The 23,522-nt window shown below is 31.3% G+C and overlaps 1 protein-coding gene across 4 annotated transcripts; it reads left to right on the forward strand.

The window, feature by feature from the left end:
- The first annotated feature begins 84 nt into the window (after positions 1-84).
- LOC127724510 (serine/threonine-protein kinase TBK1-like) lies at positions 85-21,609 on the forward strand. Of its 4 annotated transcripts, none has more exons than XM_052231502.1 (19): positions 85-119; positions 3,471-3,603; positions 4,197-4,328; positions 5,322-5,451; positions 7,086-7,176; positions 7,499-7,598; positions 8,534-8,694; positions 9,201-9,311; positions 10,832-11,011; positions 11,305-11,507; positions 14,120-14,270; positions 14,763-14,943; positions 15,968-16,074; positions 16,451-16,567; positions 16,958-17,059; positions 18,289-18,373; positions 19,045-19,109; positions 19,601-19,669; positions 20,821-21,609. In XM_052231502.1, the coding sequence occupies exons 2-19, from the start codon at positions 3,508-3,510 to the stop codon at positions 20,882-20,884; spliced, it is 2,145 nt and encodes a 714-aa protein (XP_052087462.1). In that variant the 5' UTR covers positions 85-119; positions 3,471-3,507; the 3' UTR covers positions 20,885-21,609. The 4 variants fall into 4 exon arrangements, with proteins under 4 accessions (XP_052087462.1, XP_052087472.1, XP_052087456.1 ...); XM_052231512.1 differs by lacking the exon at positions 85-119 and adding an exon at positions 385-585 and having other exon boundaries at positions 19,048-19,109; XM_052231496.1 differs by lacking the exon at positions 85-119 and adding an exon at positions 386-585.
- The last annotated feature ends 1,913 nt before the right edge of the window (positions 21,610-23,522 follow it).

Genomic DNA, 23,522 nt, shown 5'->3' on the forward strand with positions numbered 1-23,522 from the left:
TATTATATATGTTTTATGACGAAACCTCAAACCAATAGATGTCATTCCTTTTTCCCGAGAATAACATACTAGTATTGGGAATAAACGTTGTGAACCTCAGTTGTGAACAAGATTCAAAGGTATGCATATATATATATACATGTATGGTATTATAATAATTATTATTTGTATATGAATTGTGCTCCAAACATATTCTGATTCAGTTAGTGTACGTACAATGTAATCATTATTAATGTAAATTGTACACATAATCATGATAAAGAAACGATAACGTACAATATAATCATCGAAATTGATTATACGAATATTTACTTCCGGGGAATACCAGTTTCTATTTTTAGTATCAAATTGAATAAACAATAACAATGACAATAAATTAATAAAAAATCACCACAGACGAGTTGTTTTGGATATAAAATATCAAGTATATTATATTTGGCGTTTAAGTGAAATTATCTGTATAATGTACACATTTGATCATATTTAATTTCTAAAAGTATAAGCGGATTTTCCGCGTTGTCATCAGGATTTCCACACAATTTTAAAATGCCCGCTGACGTACTACTGCAGCTGTAATGTAAAAAGGTAAGAAATGTTTTTGAAAACACAACCACTCTTCTGATATTTTTCTAATTTATTTTCATAGAAATACTTAAACTAAATTTGACACATTCATATAACCGAATAATATAATGTCAGTCTGCTATACTTTCGTTTTACTATCACTGATAAATCTAAACAAAGAAACGGTTCATTACGCACCCCAGGACGTACATTGTCTCGAGATACAGGGAAGGAATGTTCGCTTAGCCTAATGAAAATGCATTTTTGAGGGTTATAAGTTGTAAATATGGATGAAAATACATTTCTATCCTTTCATATCAGTACAAAAAAAGGGGGGGAGGGGTGGCAGGGTTGCCGGCAGGGTCTTATTAAAATGTGAAATGAATATATTTTTATATCCGTTTTGGACTCGACAGTGAGAGTATTTCTTGCTGGAGGCGAAGGATTATTCTTTAATGTTATTTTTTTAATTATATTTTCCATTTGTTATTGTGTGCTATGCCGGTATTTAAGTTTTCATATCAGGAAATTGACAAAACATAATTTAAATGTAAAACAAAATCGTTGCTTTTATATCTTGTGTTCAGTATTTTTTTGCTCATACACAACACAGGGTCAACATTGGGAGAGTTGAGTATTCCCAAACATCTTTGTCACATCTTTGACCTCATCACCTTTTAAATATATGTCAGAAGTCTTTACCCAAGCGAGTCGTATGGTTATAATGCATTTGGTGTGTTTTTTTTGTTAATCATTGCCTTATATAAGGGCGAGGGTCATCTTTCAGTTTTTGACATATTGTTTGGAAGGTACTTTATATAATAAGTAGATCTCTGGTTGGTTTTCCCTGATGGAAAATCGCCAAGAATGATTGGTTACAACTGGAAAAGCGCCAAAAATGTGTAACATAAAAAAATATCATTATTGTCCGTGTAATATTGATCAAACGAAAGAATTTGTAAAACAGTTGAAAGTGCACGAATAGGTTAATCCAGAAAGACCACATACTTTAAAAACCATTGACAGAGTAGGCCGTTTATTTAAAAATGAGAAGAAAAATGAATCAAATGAAATAACCAAATTGAAAATTGCAAGGAGAGGTTTATATTTAAGTGACGAAAGGTAAATACAAGGTTAGTTATAGCTATTTGAAATTGATTAGTTGATGTTCAGATATCATTGCTTAACGTTCAGTTGCAAATATTTTGGCTAGGGCAAATTATGCAATGAAAAAGCTTCATGTAAGTTCTATAATAGCTTGGACAGAGAGGATCATAGTCTGAAAAAATGACCGGAGCAAAATACAGAAGCCTGATTGACATAATAGAGACTTTTCCTTGCTAATGGACACTCACATACCATATAAGCTGCATATGTTTTGTGAGATTATTTGAAATTGTAAATAAGCGTCCCCATTATGATGTAGCTACATGTCTATATATCCATCGAACCTTGAGGCCCTCCTCAGCCAAGTTCACGACTGATCAACCTTAACAACGCATGACGAAACGAATACCACCATCGTCTTTACATATTTCTAAAAAATAATCAGCATAATCGTTTTAACAATTTATGGGATAACACGAAGATGTTTTCTGAAACTTTGTAAGAATGTCTTTTGAAAATACAAGTAAGCAAAATATTTGCACGAACAATGGATCAGCTCATGCGTATACGACTGCGTTTTAGCTACTTCCGCTACTGCCTCTTAAAACATGAACCAATAGTATGACCCTGACGATAAAAACACAACTAAATATGTGGTAACTAAAATTCACTTTGAAAGAATGCTTAAAATTACAGAGAGCAAAGTATGTTATGAGCTTATATGTTTTAAAATACCAACTGCATGTTATTATTCTGAATAAACCTTGTCAACCATGTAGAAAAAGTTGTTATTACTTATTACTTATATGTATACGTTTGTGATCTACATTTACAACTAATCTATAAAATGGTATATACATTTTCTAAATTTAATTTTCTATGAACGTTTTTAATTTTTTTTAACAGTTTACAGAATGAAAGGAATTTCCTTTCAGGACATGCTATTTCAATTGATATATTTATAATTAAATTGATATAAGAAGATATGGTATGAGTGCCAATGAGACAACTCTCCATCCAAGTCAAATTGTCCATTTAACAGTTGGAAAAATCACGGAAGAGCTTTGAAAATATATTTTTCATACACAATAAGACAACCAATTATAGAAATACATATGATATTGAAGTGTACCAAAATTCCTTATTTCCTTTTTTTATTGTTTTAAAAACCACAATAAGTACATTGAAGTGCATAGTACATGGCTTCGAATGTGTTGAGACTTTAGAATAAGTATGCTTTAAAAACCATTCTAGTTAGGAGCAAATAAACACAATTTTTTGCTGATTTGCTGAAAAGGTACTATTCTTTCATGAACTCTATTAAATTTTGTCAATGAAAAAGTGCCTAAATTAATGCTTTGTGATCAAATTATTTAAATCCGCGAAATACGATCCCTTTTGCGGCCTCTTATAAAAATACGTTACTTCTTTCATTTTGAAAATTTTCATTCAGAAAAGGAAACTGAGTTTTTTTTCTGGAAAGACAATAGAATCATTAATGTGAACTCGTGAATGAATGCAATGTATATAATTAGAATCTTTAAATACAATTACACATGAATAAAAACGAGGAAGAAATTTTGAATACTGAAATAAGCTTGTATTTATAGGAAAACCAGTTTAGAAAGTTTATAAAGTAGGACTCATTAATTACAATACATATTTTAAATCTTTTTGTACAATTTTTATTCTAAGACTGTAACCATAGGAGACCATAGGAGATTGCAATTAACGTACAATTTTTATTCTAAGACTGTAACCAAAGGAGATGGTAATTTACGTACATTTTTTATTTTAAGACTGTAACCAAGGAGATGGCAATTTACAAAGCAAGGAATGGAATATGTAGGTGAAACAGTTAACCATTACTATAGTTTGAAGGATAGACTGGGACAAGGAGCATTTTCTTGTGTATTTCTTGGATACAATAAGGTATGCAGATGTTAAAAAAAGTGAGACAAACGAATCAAAACTAAAAAAAAAATTATTTGAGAAAAAAACACTATATATATAACTTTAAAAAGCAGCAATAAAAATGTTTAGTCGAAGGAAATGAAAATGAAAACAAAAGTTCACAGGAGTTATAGAGAAGAAATAAAAAAAAAATGAGTATTGCTGAACTAAAAAATACCTGTGGACGGCATCAGTTACTTTCGCAAAATTAGCAAGTGGCACCATTTAAAGGGTAGGAAAAGTCCTAAACTCTATAATAAAAAGTAAAATATGCAACACAAACAAACAAAAAAGGGGGACTTAGGAATGGAAAGTTTCAATTAAATTAAGGGAAAGGACAATTAACAATGGGAAAGATAAAGTTGCATCATTTGCCTGAATGACATAAATTTTAGAATAATTATTTGTACTTTCTAAATCTTTTGTCTTTGTGGACAGATGTTTCAATCGAAATCATACCTCACCTGATAATTCACATAGATAGTAAAAATTTACGAAACATATTTACAGAAATTGAAAAATTATTTGCTTTTTATAGTTCCAATCTGAATATTTTTATTATTTACTTATAGGTGACTGGTGAAAAGAGAGCTTTGAAAGTACCGAAACGAACAGGAGCCGATAAAGCAACTCAACGGGAAACAGACGCTCTTCTGTCTCTCCGGCATAAAAATATTGTTCAACTATTTGGCATTGAAGATGAGGTATAAAGCATACAAACAGTAACATATTTCTTTTATGAGGCATACAAAATAAAATTACACAGATTTCCATTAACATTCCCTAAAATGTATCAAGTAACACACTTTGATCAAAGTGGTTTATTGTCTAAATATTTAAACATGATTGCATTATTAAAAAGGATACATGTAGTTTATAATTATGTTAACGGTACAAATTTTATTTCAACAAATGCGCATTTACATAAGTTACCAAAAACGTATAGAAAAACCCGGACAAGTGTTCAGAGTTATGCATGAGGAAGATATTTCAAAGATCTGTATTAACATACCAGTACAAAAGTACTGAAGTACTGGGCTCGTAATACTCTCGGAGACTTGCAATCAACCAGCTGAGGTATCAACCACGTGGTAATAAAGTGAAGAACTCGCCTGACTTTCAGATGTTCTGACACGTTATTGTTAGATAAAAACGTCCATCAGACAAATTAGAAGTAATAAAATAGAAACATTGATAGAAATAACAAAATAAAAAGAAAAGAAAAAAGAGTTAAAGAAAAAAAAGTTTCTTACTGGTCTAATTTAAGGACACTTACTTATGATTAAACGAATCATAAAAGATACAGCAGAAATGGGTATGCCAGGAACCTGTTTCAGTGGTTGTCGTTTGTTTATGTGGTTCTTAAGTGTTTCTCGTTTCTCGTTTTTTATATAGATTAGACCGTTGGTTTTCCTGTTTGAATTGTTTTACACTAGTCATTTTGGGGCCCTTTATAGCTTGCTGTTCTGTGTGAGCCAAGGCTCCGTGTTGAAGGCCGTACTTTGACCTATCATTAATTATTTTTACTTTTTACACATTGTGACTTGGATGTAGGGTTGTCTCATTGGCACTCATACCACATCTTCTTGTTTATATGTCCACCCAATCACTTTTGATGGCATATATTGAGTTTGTATGCTGTAGCAATTATTATCAACCTAGGTTTTTACAACAAATCTCAATAATTTTATTTTCAGAGAATTTCAAATAAAACGGTAATTGTTATGGAATTTTGTTCTGGCGGAAGCTTACAAACCATGCTACAGGAACCTGAATACATGAACGGATTACCCGATATTCTCTTCACATTGTTAATAACCCATTTAGGTATGAAATAGATCATGTCATATTGTATTACATGTATGGAAATTATTGTTTCTATACGAATACGAATACTTTATCAAACCAATTATCGGCCCATAAAGGTTATGTTGCATAATTAAAATATATGCATTTTTCACTCGATAAATTTTTTTTTAATTTAAAAAAAAAACCAAAATTATTTTCATTGATATATTTTTACATTTTACACAAATTTTGTCAATCTTAGTATATCGACATTTCAGAGCTTAACTGAGAAGAATTCACATAATGAAACGACATCACTAGGAACGGATAACAGAAAAGTTCACAGGAATCAATTCATATATTTTTTATTGGATTAAATTCCTGTGGAGAAAACAAAATATATACTAAATTGTTTTCAAGTTTGATATATACATTTAATTTACAAACTTTATCTCAAATTGGCTTACGATCAAGGAAGACCAAATATACCCAATCTATAAAAGGTCATGTCACGCAAAATTTTTATTGTAAAGGGTAAATTGATTGTGTAAAAGGAGAGAGGAAGGGAGTACACGGAAATAGCAAAAATAAGGTTTGAGAGAAAATATTGATCTGACCAATGCAAGTTTGCCCATCTGTACAGGAAATTACGAGAAACTAGCTTTCAGCAATCACGGAATCACGATAAAGGAACTGGGAAACATGTTGCACAAAAATAACTCTTTACCTCTGTTTAATAAGGATAGGGTTTAAATAAAATGGATAGGTTCAAATTAATTGTTTTAAATTACAGGGTGTGTCAATGTTGGACTCTTAGGTAATCTTAGGTAATCACTGATTAACAACAAGAGGGCACTAAAAATAATACTTTATGACTTCCTCATTTATTGTATAGAACATCCGATATAGATGAACTAAATATTTCCCTTCAATAAACCTCCACGTGGTCTTTAAAATAGAACAGAATATAAATAAATAAAACCTCATTTAACCTTATATAGTAACGTTGATATGCTACATCACCCATTGACAAAATTATTTATGGTTATAGTACACTCTAGTCCAGATAATCATAACTTCTGCTGAGGGTATTTTTTCAATTTTAAAAATATTCTAAAAGTGGGAGAAGGATAACCCCTGTCCACCCCCTCATAATAACTTACAATTTCATTCAATTTTGTGTAAATTTGAATCGGAAAAGCCCACTACGATCCTTTTGGTTGTAGGGGTGAACAGCATAGACATTTGGTACCCAATTTTTAATTATATAATTGGAATATGAAAAAAAATATAGACCTACCTTACCATATATTTTTTGCCAAAAATAGACAACTAGTTATATACTACGCTATTTAATGACGAGTAAAACTAGATTTGTTAAGTATCTGATGAATTCATGACCGTGGTTTTAAATGTAAAAAAATCCTAAACATTTCATATACTTATCTTATGATATAATCAGGAACCATATTAGATATTAAATCTAAATGTCTCAACATTATCATGTAGTTTGAAGCTTGAAATAGTGAACTATTCTACCACACTTCTTTTGTGTCGTACCACTGTTTTGCAATATTATCTTTATGTAATAGTGTAAGACCCGTTATATTTTGTTCCAATAATTATTTGTCTCAACATTAAGAACCTTATTTTATTCATAATATCTGTTTCAGCTTCCGGTTTACAAGAATTACATTCCAACGATTTTGTTCATCGTGATATCAAACCAGCAAATATACTCATTACCAAATCCGTGCCAAATATGTAAGTAAACGACCCCTATTCAGTATTTTAAAGGGAAAGTAAACTCGACGTTTCCCAATATACTTTGGATTCCTCTTTTGTTATTCTTTAAAACAAAGATACTGAATAAAAGATACTTAAAGAAAAGGTAAATATTAGAACTGGTATAAATTATATGCCATTCCAGCTATTTGAGATTGATTGCATCTGATTTATTGCTACAATGATCATCTGCAATCGAACATTATCTTCTATTGTATTCAAATAAACAAATTACAATTTTTATAATTATTTATATGATCTATCCTTGATTTTCTAATAATAATTATTATCCTTTTTACAGAACAACCTTTAAAATATCTGATTTTGGATCTTCAAGACAAAATCATTCACAGTACGACGAAGAAATGTGTCTTTCATTGGCGGGTACAGAAGAATATCTGGTAAATATTTTAATATCTACATAAATGTAGAGTTATGCGGGTCAGGATGGGGTGGGAGGGTATGAGGGAGGTCTTCATTTCTGTTGCATTATGTAAATATTTCCAATTTTCTGTATTCTTTATGTAGTTGACCGTTTATGTTCTATTTTACTATTCCCATCCAGACCCATGATTTTGATATCAGCAGCTAGAGCTGTAAAAATGATAAATATAACTATAACAAATCAATATTGTTCCACTTTCATAAGCTTTTAACAACCAGTACAATATACTGAAACAATTACCATAAATATAGTTTGCAAGTTTTTCACGATTCTTTTGGTATTTACTTTGAGAAAACAATTTCTGTCATGGAAATGTTGAAATGAGATATATTTGGATAAAATACTAACATCTAAACACCATAGTCGACTGAACTCACAAATCTAGGGAGAGTAAAAAAACCACAATACGAGGTAAAGTCAATCTCTGTACTGAAGTTTCCCTCGCGTGTGATGGAACTTATATACTGAATGTATTCAGGATGTATTGAGGTAGGAACATGTTCCGATTGCAATACATATGCATATACTCTTATTAACACGTCAGAGTTTAAATGTGGTTACATAAGGACAAATTCAAATGGGAGTGTCTGCGAGACTAATGCGTTTGTGATTCCCCTTAACAACAACGTCAGTAATCTTCATACCTGTGTATTTTCCTGTTGGTTTAACTACGACCCATGATTAATTAATCGAATTTTTAAATTAAAAAAAAGTTGTTAAAGTTTATATACTAAAATCCCAAAATTTGTTGTTGTTTATGATTTGTATATACCACAAATATTATATATGCTGATATGACAATACAATACTTATTAATATGATAAAGCAAAACAATAATTTTGTAATTTACCCGATTTTCAAGCAGATAATTTAATAAGTTTTCATTTTCAGCACCCATTACTTTATAAAGGAGCTTTCATACAGAAATCTAGTCATGTGAAGGTGAACTCGTGTGTTGATAAATGGGCATTAGGGGTAACTTTGTTTCATGCTGCTACGGGTAATGTTCCTTTCAAGCCTTATGGCGGTGCAAGAAGAAATAGACAAACTATGTAAGTAAAATTAAGTCATATATAAATATATCTAATTTAAATGCGAATTACGTTGAAATTCTACTAATTTTTATAAAACTTTAATTATTTCTTTTCCGTACAGAGATTATTAATAGAAAACAATGATAAAAGTACAGAAAAAGGAAGTTGTTTTTGTCGTGTTAGGCCTTTATTTATATTGGTAAATCCTTTTAGTTTTTTATAAAAAGATCATTGTTTGTAAGTGTCTCATTTAAACTTTAAATAGATAAGAAAATCAGTACTGTGATTGGTTAACAATTATTCTCTATTATATTGAAATCCGTTGTAGTTTTCCTCGTTAATAAGACAATATTTATATTTTACGCAACACCGGAAGAGTATGACAATTGGAACTTTCGGGAGGAAATGCAAACTGTCGAATTTCGGAAGTATCAAATTTTATTAAAATGATGCAATGAGGAAATATCGGAATTGTATTTTATTTTACATTTGCGCAATAGTAAAATACTGAAATATTTTTTAAGGTTTTTAATAATAAGCCAAAAACCAAGAGGAAAAATATGTGGTATACAGGAAATGGAAAACGGAAAGATTCAATGGAGTTCTGAATTTCCTACATCATGTAACATATCGAGGTAATCTTTTCAAATACCATAGTCTGATCTTATACACTGAAACAATAGAAAGTGAAATATTAACTGAAAAAAAATACACCCGGAAGCTAAGTATCAGGTATCGAATCAATAAATGTAGGTCGAAACAAGGAAGTAAAAAGATAGGCATAGGGAAATTTTTTATTCATATGTATGTGACCATGACACAAAACGTGGTCTATATACACACATATATATATAGATTAAGATAATATTCATACTACATACATTTTTAATGATTTTATTTATAAAATAAACCTTTTCAATGGAACACTTTTATAAATATACAAACAATCTTGACGTACTTGATAAAGATCAAAGTCTTCCTAAGTATATAAGGAAATACCTTCTATTCATAACTATACTATAGTTTGTTTGAATTAGAATATTTTCATAAGTCATAAACATTGCCTTTGACGAGACTGTCATCTAAATTTTTACTTTGTCATTGACATGACTACGAAATGTAACGCCCTTTGTAAATAGAAAATGACAAATAATCATTCAGCTATTCGCAACAAAGAATATCCGAAACTAAGGATGGAAGTAAAACGACATTTCGAAAAATACTTGGAAATCACGTCTTTTTAAGAAAGACATTTTCGTCATCATGACTTATGCAGAAATTAATCAGCTATTAACTCCAAGCATATATCAAAAATAAAAACAGGTTGAGCCTTCATTGAAAGAACAATGAACACTCTTTAAATGAACTAACAGACAAGGAACAAAAAAATTTAGCACGAAATGGATCAATGCGACTCGGATTATCGCATGCTAAACTTTAGAATAATAATCCTTTCTGACACTATAAATTGTACATCAGAATTTTAAAATAATATTCTTCAAAATAACATGTGATAAGTACAAATGTATGGATACCGAAGTTAAACATTGAAAAGATAACAAAAAGTGGTTATTAAACACAATAAGACGATGAAGACGGACACCAACATAACAAAAAGAAAAAAGGCCAACGACAGTAAAAATAAATACAAAAAATTCACAGAAGACAGATTATTGATCACCACGACTCCATAAATATCTGACATTGGGATGAACACAATCGTTTCGGTGCAACGCAATCGTTTCGGTGCGCGCGTGTGTGTGTGTGCGATTTAGGGAAAAGGGGGGGGGGTCAAAAAGTAGAAATCTGTTGATGATTTGTACTTTGCAATATCATAACGAGGAAAGCTGTGTGGAGATGTGACTACAAAAACGATCTTCTTATTGAGCAGCAGCAACCTTCAGGAAATGAAGTCAGAGAAAACAGACCCTAGAATTCCTTATAAACTGGTTTATATATACTAGACGAAGTTTCGCAAGAAGAATTATTTGTTTTGTTTGTTATCAACTCACCAGATACATCACTGTGTGATGCTTTATAATTTCTCAAAATGAGGTTCAGACAATAGCAGTTTCAGCCTTTTTCATATTTAGAATTCAACTAATAATGATTATACAACTTATATTAAACTTGAAGATGCTGTTGAATCTTTTAGTGGTCTAAAGTCTAGATTGGTACCTTTGATGTCCGGTCTGTTGGAAGCTAACAACTTACACCAGTGGTCTTATGAGACCTTCTTCCGGGAAGCAGACATTCTAGATAACGCAGTTCCTGTTCATATTTTAAACATATGTGATTGCCAATACTTAACCGTTTATCTGAATCAGAGCGCTAGGTATGTGAAACAGCACTTTTAAATTGCTTAATTTAAAAACAGATTTAAAAAAATTTCTATTTTATCAGAAAGAATAATTACTGACTTTTGAAAAAAAAGATAAAATATGTTATAATCTTAAAGTCAATATTTTTCTTCATAAAACGGTATTAATACTTTTGTGTTCTGTCGAAAACATATCAGGCTTGTAGCCTATGTTTCTATATGGATAACCATATATCCTCGATTGATGTTTCTTTTCAATAGAGTGTGAAAAACTCTACATTTCATTTATCTAATTTAATTCATTCCAGGTTATCGATGCTTTATGAAATGATTGCTACTGAAACTGAAATTGACAGACGTTATCAAACAATTTATTTTGAGAAAACCAATATTGAACATCTCAGCTTGGACACAACGATAAAAGATTTACCAGTTACATCTCGGGAAAATCCTTTACTGTTATTTTCCACTATTGATGTTGATATTTTTGATTCTTCACGAATACACAATGGTGAGTTTAATATGCATGTTTATGAGCAATACATCAAATAGGTTTCATGTTCATTCATTGTAATGCCATTTGGAAAAGAGAGGCGAAAGATACCAGAGGGACATTCAAACACACAAGTCGAAAATAAACTTACAACGCCATGGCTAAAAAAGAAAAGACCAACAGACAAACATTAGTACAAAAAACACAACATAGAAAACAATAGACTGAGCAACACGAACCCCAACAAATACTGGGGTGATATCAGGTGCTCCGGAAGGGTTAGCAGATCCTGCTCCACATGTGGCACCCGTCGTGATGTTAGTGACAGTCCAAACCCGGTGATAAGTCTAATTCGGTAGGTCACATCCGGGGAAAAGGCAAGCAAGGCTACCACCGATCACATTACATAGATTTGGACATAGGTTATCCAAGGTCGCCTTTCATATTACCCATTTCCCTTTACATAAGTGTGGACAAAGCATACCCAGATCACCATGGTTGATAAAGTCTAGCGTTTGGTTTCGTCAGGTTTTATGGAAGTTACCTTGCAAGTCGGTAATTTTTCCATACTTTTGTTAAATCTGTTTTTAAGTAAAGCAATTTAAAAGTGTTGTTTCACATACCTAGCGCTCTGATTCAAATAAACGGTTAAGTATTGACAATGACATATGTTTAAAATATGAACAGGAACTGCGTTATCTAGAATGTCTGCTTCCCGGAAGAAGGTTTCATAAGACCACTGGTGTAAGTTGTTAGCTTCCAACAGACCGGACATCATATAAATCACCACATAGGTTATTTGGGATTTATATATTCTAATAACACATAAACGTTCATAACAAGGCTAACAAGAATAACCGAATACTGGACAATGAAACAGACCACATCAATTACCAACACCGACTTCTCCGAAAAAGAAGACGTATAAAAAGACACAATAACGAACAAAACATGGTCCAGATAGCCTCATGTGGAACAATCACAACATGTAGTGGAGTTAAACCAGTTTTATGTGCACAAAAAACTGCCCTTTACATATCTTGACCATACGTTGTAAAACTAAAAGTCATATTGTCTTGCAAGATGCATTCTAAAAAAGTACGAGTTTGTAAGTGGTGGATTAATAAAAATAAACACTATGTGCAACAAAATTCGAACAGCAGTAATGCACAGCTAATCTCGGAGATTAAACATTTGAGATACAATAGTGATTTTATCTCACCGAATAGACACTAGGTCAACCATAATGAACAATTCTAGCAAAATTATTTAAACAAATTATGCAGTTAAACAACGATCTTTTTTATTTGTGCCATCATAATCTCATTTGGATTAAAATTTCGGAACTGAAAAAGTCGGATGCAACAGCAAAAACTATATAAAATCGTACAGCCAAATGTTCAAATAGTGTCTATTAAAAACTACTTGTATTTATATTTTCAATCAAAAAGTAACCAAAGATGTTTTTTAATATGATGTATTCAGCATGTTTTTCACATGTACAAATACATTTTGGATAACACTAGGCAAGAAAGGTAGAGTAAACGGACCAATTGGTACGATTAACTGCACCCTTTAAAAGAATTTGATTGATTGCAACATATATCAGAATTAATCATACATGCGAAAAGGAACAACACAAATTTAGTTTTCAAGTCCCAAATGATAGTTTGAATTTGAAATTGAATACGTGTACTGTCTTCAAACTGACTACAAATACTTGCATTAATTTATAGATTGTTTCATAAACGTTCACTGGCAATTATTTCATGCATATTGAGGACGAACAAATATTAATAATTAATATATAAGGTAGGTTCGGATGCATTATAGACAAATAGGAAAGTTGTAAGAACTATCAAGAAGGGATATGAAGTATCATTCTTTTTTTCGACGATGTAAATTGTCGAGACTTTTGCGAGCTGTTTTATGACGTCGGCGGCGTCAATATTTAAGTGTGATTGTCCCACATCTCTGTGTTGACAATTTATTTATACAATCAATTTAAATTCCCTGGTTTACAGGTTGCCATAGCCATATTTGGCATACTATTTTGGTTTTTAATGCTCTTTGACTTCTTACGTTATTAATTGGTGTTCTAACTATATTAATTCGATCGCCTCTAATGAGTCTTTTGTAGGCGAAACACGCGTCTGGTATACTAATTTATAAGCTTGGTATCTTTGATAAGTTTATATTTCAAGACAGTAATCTCGAAACTGTTTTACTTCTGCAGACAGAATAGCGGCTATCACACATAAAACAAATGTTGCTAGAATGAATTGACCGAACCTCTTGTATCTGATTTTTGAAGTATAGTCTACATTATAATATCTGATCATTACAAAAGGGCAACGGTAGTAATACTTAAATACTATATAAATGTATGAAAACATTTTGTTAAATGTTTGATTGTTGAGATAATATTTTGAAGAAACTAAAGTTTTAAATTTGATGTACAGGTTCATGACAGTTGAAGTTACATTGTAACTTGTCACTGTGTTGCTGCATATCGTTAACGTCCAGAAACGAACATTTCAAACATTGGATTTCAAATATTACGTCAACAGTGTGGCCAACAAAAGACAATTATCTCAATTCATCAATATTATTGTATTGTAAATTTATAGATATTTCAACGCTGGACAATGCAAATTTGAGAAATGAGATGCTTGTAAAGGTTGGCCGTAAAGCAGCTTGTATCATAGCTTATTTGTGCAATACTGTAGAGGACATCCATCGATCTAAACAATGTGTTCAAACTTTTCGATCGGATTTAAGGTAAGATGCCTCTCTTGATTTTTATTCTTGTCAAGACAATATATGATTACATTAAACTTTACTTGAAGATGACAGTAGCTTTTGTTAGGATAATCATTCATATATTGAAATAATGACAAATGAGATATGTACGTTTAATACATATATACTGCATTTTCACCAACTTTTTTCAAACCAGATTATGCCTAGTGATAAGGAATAATTGCTTTCACATTCTTTTTGTACCACATGGTAAAAGTGTAATGATAAAAATAGGTTTAAGAAGATGTGGTATGAGTGCCAATGAGACAACTCTCCATCCAAGTAACAATTTGTAAAAGTAAACCATTATAGATAAAAAGGTTACATTAAAATTTACTTCGTGTATAAAAGGTAGAAATATAAAATACATTATATACATGTTATATGCAATACCAAAACGTTGTTGAAATAATTATAACGTATCTTGTGTACATGTTTTTCATATGATCACATTAATTCTTTTTTTTTCAGAAATAGTAATGAAATAAAGTTAAAGGATTTAAAAAAAGAATTTGAGTTGTTAACAATGATTGCAAATGAAAGACTTTCTCGATTAAAACCGTGCAGTTCACAAATGTTTTCAATACAAACAGACAGCCCCTTAAGAGCAAGAGGCACACAAAACAGTTCAATGCATCAATCAACCATGCAGGTATGTCTTACACGTAACTAATGACTGAAAATAGTTTTACTTTAATTTTGAAGTCATTGTATAAATTTCTAATATAATATCGTAAAGGCAAAAAAAAAAAAAAAAACCCCGAATGCTCGACTATATCAACCAACCGAACGATTGGAAAACCACTGTCATATTCCTGGCCTGTTACAAGACAAGTATTTAAATCCTCATTGGATGTTTTTTGAGGCGTGAAACCTAGATCAACCCAAAAGTTAATGTAAAAATTCCTGTTGCCGGTTAGGAGTATGACGGTCAGTTACCTATAACATAATTGGTTGGTTTAAATGAAGAATGTCTGAAGTTATTTTCTCAGTTATTTGTCAGTATATAAGGAAATCGATGTTTATAAATACGTAAACAATCTGGTTTCATAGCGTTTGTCAAGCACAAATGTAAGGCGACAGTAGTTTACCGATGTTCAAAACCCGAAAATCGATTAGGAAAAAACAAGTTAAGGTAGGAAACAGAACTGAATGTATCACAAAAAGGAGCAAGATCGGATGCATAGACAGGGTAAGTGTCCCCTGCTATAGATGCATCATCCTCCATGCAAATTTACATCCAGTAAAAAGTTAACAATCGGGAAAAGGACACAGTCGTTAAAATTACAGATCAAACGAAATTACTAGTATCTAAAGAAGTAAAGATCTAATACAGCGAAAACATGTCGCTAGTGAGTTGAGACACCGACATATGGTATCGGTCAACCAATTCGTGATGGTGACCGCAAACCTTATGTAGTGTCGATTTCAGTTGTTCTTCCTCATAGCGAAACAGGTTCATAATTATATCTCATTAAAATGTTCTTATCCTGATATGCATGTATTAATTACCACTGGATGTTAAACGCTAATCCATAATCATAATTATTCATCGTATATAACGTATGAAAAATAAAAACCATTTTTGGATTTAGATGGAGATAAAATAAAAGGTGTCTAAGAATATATGCTATCAACTTCTATATATTTCTATCCATTTCACTTTATTTTTTAAGATCACACAAGTTACAGAATACATCCAGGAGAGAATACATGATGTATCAAGTATTATGAAAAGAATTTCAAAATCGAAAGAATTTACGTCTTTATGTACTGATGAATGGTAAATAAGAACAACAAATACTGAATGTATATACATATATTAAAACTAACCGTAGTTACAAAAAATTGACTTCTTTCATCTGAATTATTGTTTACAGTCATAAGCAGAAATAGATTACCACATTTGAAAAAAAGATTATAAAAAAATAACTACCTATCACCATCAAACAATTTATCTGTAGACTCCGTTTATATGATTTCAACTTGTATTTTTGTAAATTTAACACAAATAATGAATTTTATTCAGGCAAGAGTTTTGTTTCTTAGTGCACATGGCTTCACTTAACACATGAGACTAAGTAAAATACCATTGTATATAAGTAAGTAAAAGTTACAAATAAATCTAAGTGGTTTATATGTTTTAATTATATTTACAGTATTGGAACATTAAAAAGCTATCTGAAGACCTCAAAAGATACATTATCGGATATCCTTAAGTATTCTGTCGTTCGAGAAAAAACACCACTGGATTTAGTTCGTAATAAGAACTTAAGGTATGAAACTTTTCAAGTTTTTTCTTACATATGTTTAACATAATTGTGGCATGAACTTGACCTTTTGCATTATGCATTTGTAGAATGAACACAAGTGTAATATGCATAAGGCTTTCAAAAGAAAATATAATATAGAAAAATTTATGGAAGCAAAAAAATCCTTTTTATTAATATAAACAAGTTTTGTTTAGTTATTTTGGTTGGTGAATCATTTCTTAACTAAATATTATAAACAATTATTGACGACTTTTTATGAAAAAATATATTTCCCATTTGGAGGGAATACATTATGAATGAATATGGAAATAAAATTCAGTAAAATTAATCTATTGGTTTTGATGTTTTATTATTTTTGAACTTCTACTTAATATATTATTTTTATATTTTCAGGGATAGTATTTTGAATTTAGTATACAAAGCTAGAAATCATTGGGCAAACCACTGTGACTGTGATAAGAAAATATTCGTGAGCAATATCCAAGACATTTTAAGGTAATTGGAAAACAAAGCTATGAGTAAACCACTGTAACTGTGAGAAGGCAATATCGTAAACAATATCCAAAACATTTTTTTGGAAATAACGATATAAAAACGAGGATAAAACCGGTGATGACCTTTAAATGCTCCACAAAAAAAAGAGGCAGCAATTGTTTACCGATGTTCTATACTAATAAATTTATTTACAATGATAGAAACAAAAGAGATAAAACCTGAAGTAATTGCATCAACAAACGGCGACAGAGCGCGTGCGTGGACATGGTATTCGTCTTTTGCTATGCATGTATCACCCACCATGTGGATCTTTATTCAGTCAAAAATATCATCGGATTATGACATAATTGGTAATTGTTCAGATATGAATAGTATTCTGGCATATTAAGACCAGAGATCAACATGTGTCTAATCAATTGGGTGACAGTCACATCGTGCTCTTTTACGAAATAGTTTTAAGATTTTTGAAAAGGAGACGCGAAAGATACCAAAGGGATATTCAAACTCACAAGTCGAAAACGAACTGACAATGTCATGGAAAAAAAAGACGAAAAGACTAACAACAGCATACAAAACACAACATAGAAAATTAAAGACTAAGCAACACGAACTCCGCCAAAAACTGGGGGTAATTGCAGGTGCTCCGGAAGAGTAAGTAGATCCTGCTCCATATGTGGCAGCCGTCGTGTTGCTCACGCAAGTACAAACCCGTTGATAAGTGAAGTTTTTTTTTGAAGTTTCCAAATTTAGCCCAGACAATGATTTTTAGGTTCATTGAAGGTTAAAAACCAGAATAAATTTTAAAATTTTAAATGTTCAAGATAAAAAAATATTATTCTGTCGTTAGGTTGTTGTTAAGGTCGCTTGTTAAAAGATAAATGTCAGTGAACGGTGTCTCTAGAAAAAAAATCTCAAATTATGCAGTTGCAACAAACATTTTAGTTCCTCGCCACAGATGTTAACGATAACACAGTCCAAATATGCAAGGGTACCTTAATGTTGCACAGGACAAGTAAACAACCATAACTGTTTTGTTTTTAAGACAAGAAGAAGATGTCTTTTCAAATGAAAATAATAAAACTTACTGCTTTTACATATTAAATATTTTAAAAGAATGATGTCAATTTAGTTATACAAGCTGTTTTAAGATTAAAGAACTTTTTTTTAAAGAAGAATGTTCTATCTTACAAATTGATTGATGTTATATTGTTGGAACATTTGTAATACAGAAATGAGCTGAATTTGAATGAAAAATTTCGAGAATTGTCGAGAAACATGGAGGAATTAAAAGATATTATTGCTGATGGTTCAGGGGTGAGTTTATATTGTATTTTACGATTATGGTTTTCTCAAATATCCTTCATCAGGAAACTGGAGCCATATGTCATCTTCAAGAGCACCAAAGTAAAAAGTGTGTCTCCCCTTTCCATAAAAATAAGAATAACCAATATATCTGACACATCCTTCGTCCAAATACAGAAATTCTTTTTAAAGTTCTATCTTAAATGGTACAGCCTTGAATACTTAAAATTCAAAGTTTTGTTATTGTATCATGCATCCTCATGATATCTACTAAATTTCTTTTCAACCATGTATAATCAATATGTTAACATTAAATACATCTTTTAATTGTATTCAATTTAAACAGAATGGATATAGAATATATATGCACGATAAAAACTTCATATCATAAGGTAAAAAAATCTGCGATAGAAAGAAAATCTATACATTTTACCCAAGAGGTCACTGCAATATCATTTCAAGCGAAACCCCTTACAGTAACCAGCTCACTTTAGACATGAAGAAAATCATAAGTTCACATCATAATGGATAATAACTTGCTCGTGTGGACAACCATCATTTACAAATATATTTTTGAAGGACAAAAATGAATATATTGATAATTCGAAACAAATTAAAAAATGCATTTCTTTATTTCCACAACTATGAAACCATAATTCAACTGCAAAATATATACATTTCAGCAGCCGTTATGTCGAGATACATGCAACCAGAAGATGTCTATTAGTTGCTACGAAGATATAGAATCGTATGTATTTTTTTTTCTGCAAGTGCTACTTTTGACTATTTAACAAACTAATTCAATAATATCGCAATTTGTTAAGAGAAAAACAACTAACAATAACTTGCTTAAAACTCACCTTATCCCAATAAAAAAAATTACTATAGTGTTAAATAACTTTGTTTTGAGAATTTAATAATTATTTTGAAGAAAACTTGAATTAATCAAGGGATTATTGCAACACGAATGCATAATTAAAAACAAGTACCAAACTGATTATTTTCTCCCTGTCAGATACACATAGAAAGATACTGTAGAAGTTTTTCGTGGGCAAAATGAGGCTTCCTATTGACAAACAGAAAAATAAATTCGTATGTACTAAAGAGAAGTGTCACCTGTGTAGCGATTTTAAACAAAGGAACCAAAACAAGTAGCAGTCTATGAATAAATTATTTGTGGTGTAAATTACTTCGTAGTGTATTTAGATAACCAAAAGAATGTATGTGTTTTTTTTATAGAATATTTAAAGAAAAAACGCAATTAGAAACGGACGGATTAATAAATTCAAGCAAGGAATCATTAAACAGGTAGGATTATGTTTGAATAGCAGCTCGTCAAAATTACTAAATACAATAAACATTTTATGTTCTTGCATTAAAGGACGCTTTGAAAATTGTATGTTAAAATACTGTTTCCTACTTTCTCTTGAAACACTCGATATTTGCAGATACACATTTAAGATGATGCTTAATTATAATTATGAAAATAATACACGAGGAAACAATTGGAGTTAAGTTTTTCACTTGTCACCCGTGTCTGTTTTTCAAACAGGTAAATACGATCAATTTGTACTTTACAAAAGAGACGAAAGATACCAACGGGATACTCAGAAATAATAAGTAGGAGAAAAACAGACAAAACCATGGCTTAAAAGAAAGAAACGATGAAAAGACAAAAATATTCTTCTTAACAATACACAGAAAATAAAGAATGATAAACACGAAACTCACTTTAACCGGGAGTGATCTCAGATGCTCCAGAAGTGTATAAAGACCATGCTTTACTAGTAAAACTCGTTATTGACAATCATTGGAGCATTAACGTAAAAGAAATTAAATTGTTTAGTATTTTGCCAAAAAATGAAATATGAATCAAGCAATTTCCAAAATAGATCACACAGATTTTCGTCAAAAAAGATGTTGTAAACAGTTCACCATTTCAAAATATAATGTAATATGAGTAATTGAATTGTTAGCATTGGTGAATTTCCATTGTTTTGAACGTTGTTATGCAAGTAGAACTTTATGTTGTACACTTTGACAATAATACCCGCTATGCTTTGGATTCTGAAAGGATAAAATGATCTGCATATTCTTTTCGTGATGCACAACAGAATACAATTCACGGCAGTCATATGTTAAATAAGATTTTCCGAGTGATCACATTCCTTTATAAATCAAAGTCTTTAAATTTGTTTACAAAGATTAAAAAAAAACACATTTTTAGAAAAAAAGTATGACCTTATGTTGAAATAACATAGTTGTCTTACTTTAAGAGAAGCGTGACATATAAAGTTAGTTTTTCATAGAAAAAAAAATCATCAATGATAATTCATTAAGTACACAACAACACGGAGGACACCATCATGCTGCCTTAAACATGAAATTAACAAATATACCGGTAGAAAATTAAAGTGAAAATAGGATGGAATATATATCAATTATGTTTTTGTTTACAGATTCATGAAGGAATCCGATGATTTTGAAAGCCTTCTAGAAAGTATGACAACACACGATTCTTAGTATAATTGTATCTGTAGTGTATCTTCAGGAAACAGTTTTGGACTCAAAGTGCAACATACGAATATGCCAATCCACAACATGTCCTCCTGTGATTCATAAGTCTACATTGTATATACAACGGTTGTGTCAAAACATGTATGCATAGTGTTATGTTTACGAGTTCAATAACCTAAAAACATGCAGATGTAGTCAATGAATTAATAAGAAGCTGAATTAATAAGGTGGATCATTTGAAAATAAAGTTATATAAAATGTTTTGAGTAAAACAGCCAATACTCATTAGAATGCTACAACTTTTACGTGAATCTCACAGACAGATTTTTTTGAATTTTAAACTATAAAAACTGACACATGTGTTCACAAACATTTTCTGGATGTATAGGAAGAAAATTAGTTATAAAACACATATCTTTTAGTTTTGCACTTTACACGCAATATCAATGCAGATACACATTATTATTTAAATTATTATTGGTAACAAACTTTGTGTTCATTGTATAGTTCACTGTAAATATTTGAAGTATTTATTAGATATCCTCTCCATGTATTTATTCGTACGTTCATGTTCAACTTGACTTATTTGACATTGGAACAGACATTGTAGCATTGTATTTTTCATGGACGGTGATTTCTTACAGGTTGTCATTACATTATGCTGCTGTCATTGTGTTTGAACTGTGATAATTTGAAATACAACTTCAGAATTAAAAAAATTATGATAATAATTCTAGCTGTTTACTTATTATTTGTAAGAACAGTTACTTTGTAATAGTGTAAAGTATTACAACAGTAGTTACCAATGTTCAAACCTCATATATCTTTTATGAAAACAAACCAAGGCAACAAGGAAAAACTAAAAGAATCGCATAAACTCCAAAAAATGAGCGAGACAGGATGTGTCGACAGGGTAAGCGTCTCCTGTTATGCATGATATCAACCGCCATGCAAATCCACAGTCAGTCGAAATGTCACAATCTAGAATAGGACACAAGCGATAAAAACCTTCGATGTTTTCACAAAACACCTTAATTACTGTGACGCTTGGACTTGGCATTTTATATACTTATCATTTTGATATGATTTACCCATTCTTATCGTTTATTCTTCTTGAACTTCCTTGCGTCATAATTGTTTAAAACGGGTTTTGATTACTTTTTGGTCTCAATGCTCAAAAAAAAAAGAAGATGTCTGTAGTCATACAACTTAATGCACGAGTTGTCGTACTAAGTGAACCCCCATTCGTAAAGTATCAGAAAACAAAACGAAAGTGTCTTACTGAACTGGAAAACGCTCACACGTTTAATGCTTGTCACTGTCTAGCTGCTGACTAAATATGAAATCATTTTGTATAGTAGTACCAGAGACAAGTGCGAAAGAAATATTTGTTGGACGAAGGGATTAACAGATGGACGGACTGTCGAGGTCAATGTAATGCCCCACTCCTAGAGTTTGGTTAAATAAAACATGTAGAATTGTTCAAATCTTTATCATTTGGTCTTCATCAATAGTTGTCTAATTGGGAATCATACCGCATCTCCTTATTATACGACCGCAAAAATTAAAAATTTTTTGGTCGTATATTGGTATGACGTTGGCGTCGTCGTCGTCGTCGTCGTCGTCTGGCGTCGTCCGGCGTCGTCCGAAGACACATTGGTTTTCGCACTCTAACTTTAGTTTAAGTGAATGGATCTCCATGAAATTTTACCATAAGGTTCAATACCACGAAAGAAAGGTTGGGATTGATTTTGGGGGTTATGGTACCAACAGTTAAGGAATTAGGGGCCAAAAAGGGGCCAAAAATAAGCATTTTTGTAACTTTCAGACAATAACTTGTGTGTAAGTGTATGGATCTCTCTGACATTGTACCACAAGGTTCCATATCACAAAGGGAAGGCTGTAATTGATTTTGGGGGTAATTGCTTCAAAATTTTAGGAATAAGGGGCCAAAAAAGGGGCAAAAAACAAGCATTTTTCTAGTTTCATGACAATAACTTGTGTGTAAGTGTTTGGATATTTCTGAAATTGTACTACAAGGTTTCATATCACAAAGGGAAAGCTGGAATTGAGTTCGGGGGTAATTGCCTGAAACGGTTAGGAATTGGGGGCCAAAAAGGGGCCAAAAATAAGCATTTTTCTAGTTTCAAGACAATAACTTGTGTTCAAGTGTATGGATCTCTCTGAAACTGTACTGCAAGGTACCATATCACAAAGGGAAGGCTGGGATTGAGTTTGGGGGTGATGAATCATAAGGGGGTTCAAAAAATTTGGGGGGGGGATTTTTTTTTTTCTTTTTTTCCTTTTTTTTTTCTTTTAAAATTTTCCATTTTAAGTTGGTTATTTCTGATTTATTTTTAAAAGCAAATAATAATGATATGGTAGGAGATACACACCAAACAGGATGTGTAAATTTTTATATAATAAGTATTGTGCAATAGCAAGAAATTTTCAATTGGACAGTATTGCACAATAGCAAGAAATCTTCAATTGCACAGTATTGCGCAATAGCAAGAAATCTTCAATTGCACAGTATTGCGCAATAGCAAGAAATATCCAATAGCACAATATTGCGCAATAGCAAGACATTGTCAATTGTACAGTATTGCGCAATAGCAAGAAATATTCAATTGCACAGTATTGT

The sequence above is a fragment of the Mytilus californianus genome, unplaced genomic scaffold (genome assembly GCF_021869535.1).
Source record: "Mytilus californianus isolate M0D057914Y unplaced genomic scaffold, xbMytCali1.0.p SCAF_1, whole genome shotgun sequence".
Taxonomy (NCBI): Eukaryota; Metazoa; Mollusca; class Bivalvia; order Mytilida; family Mytilidae; genus Mytilus; species Mytilus californianus.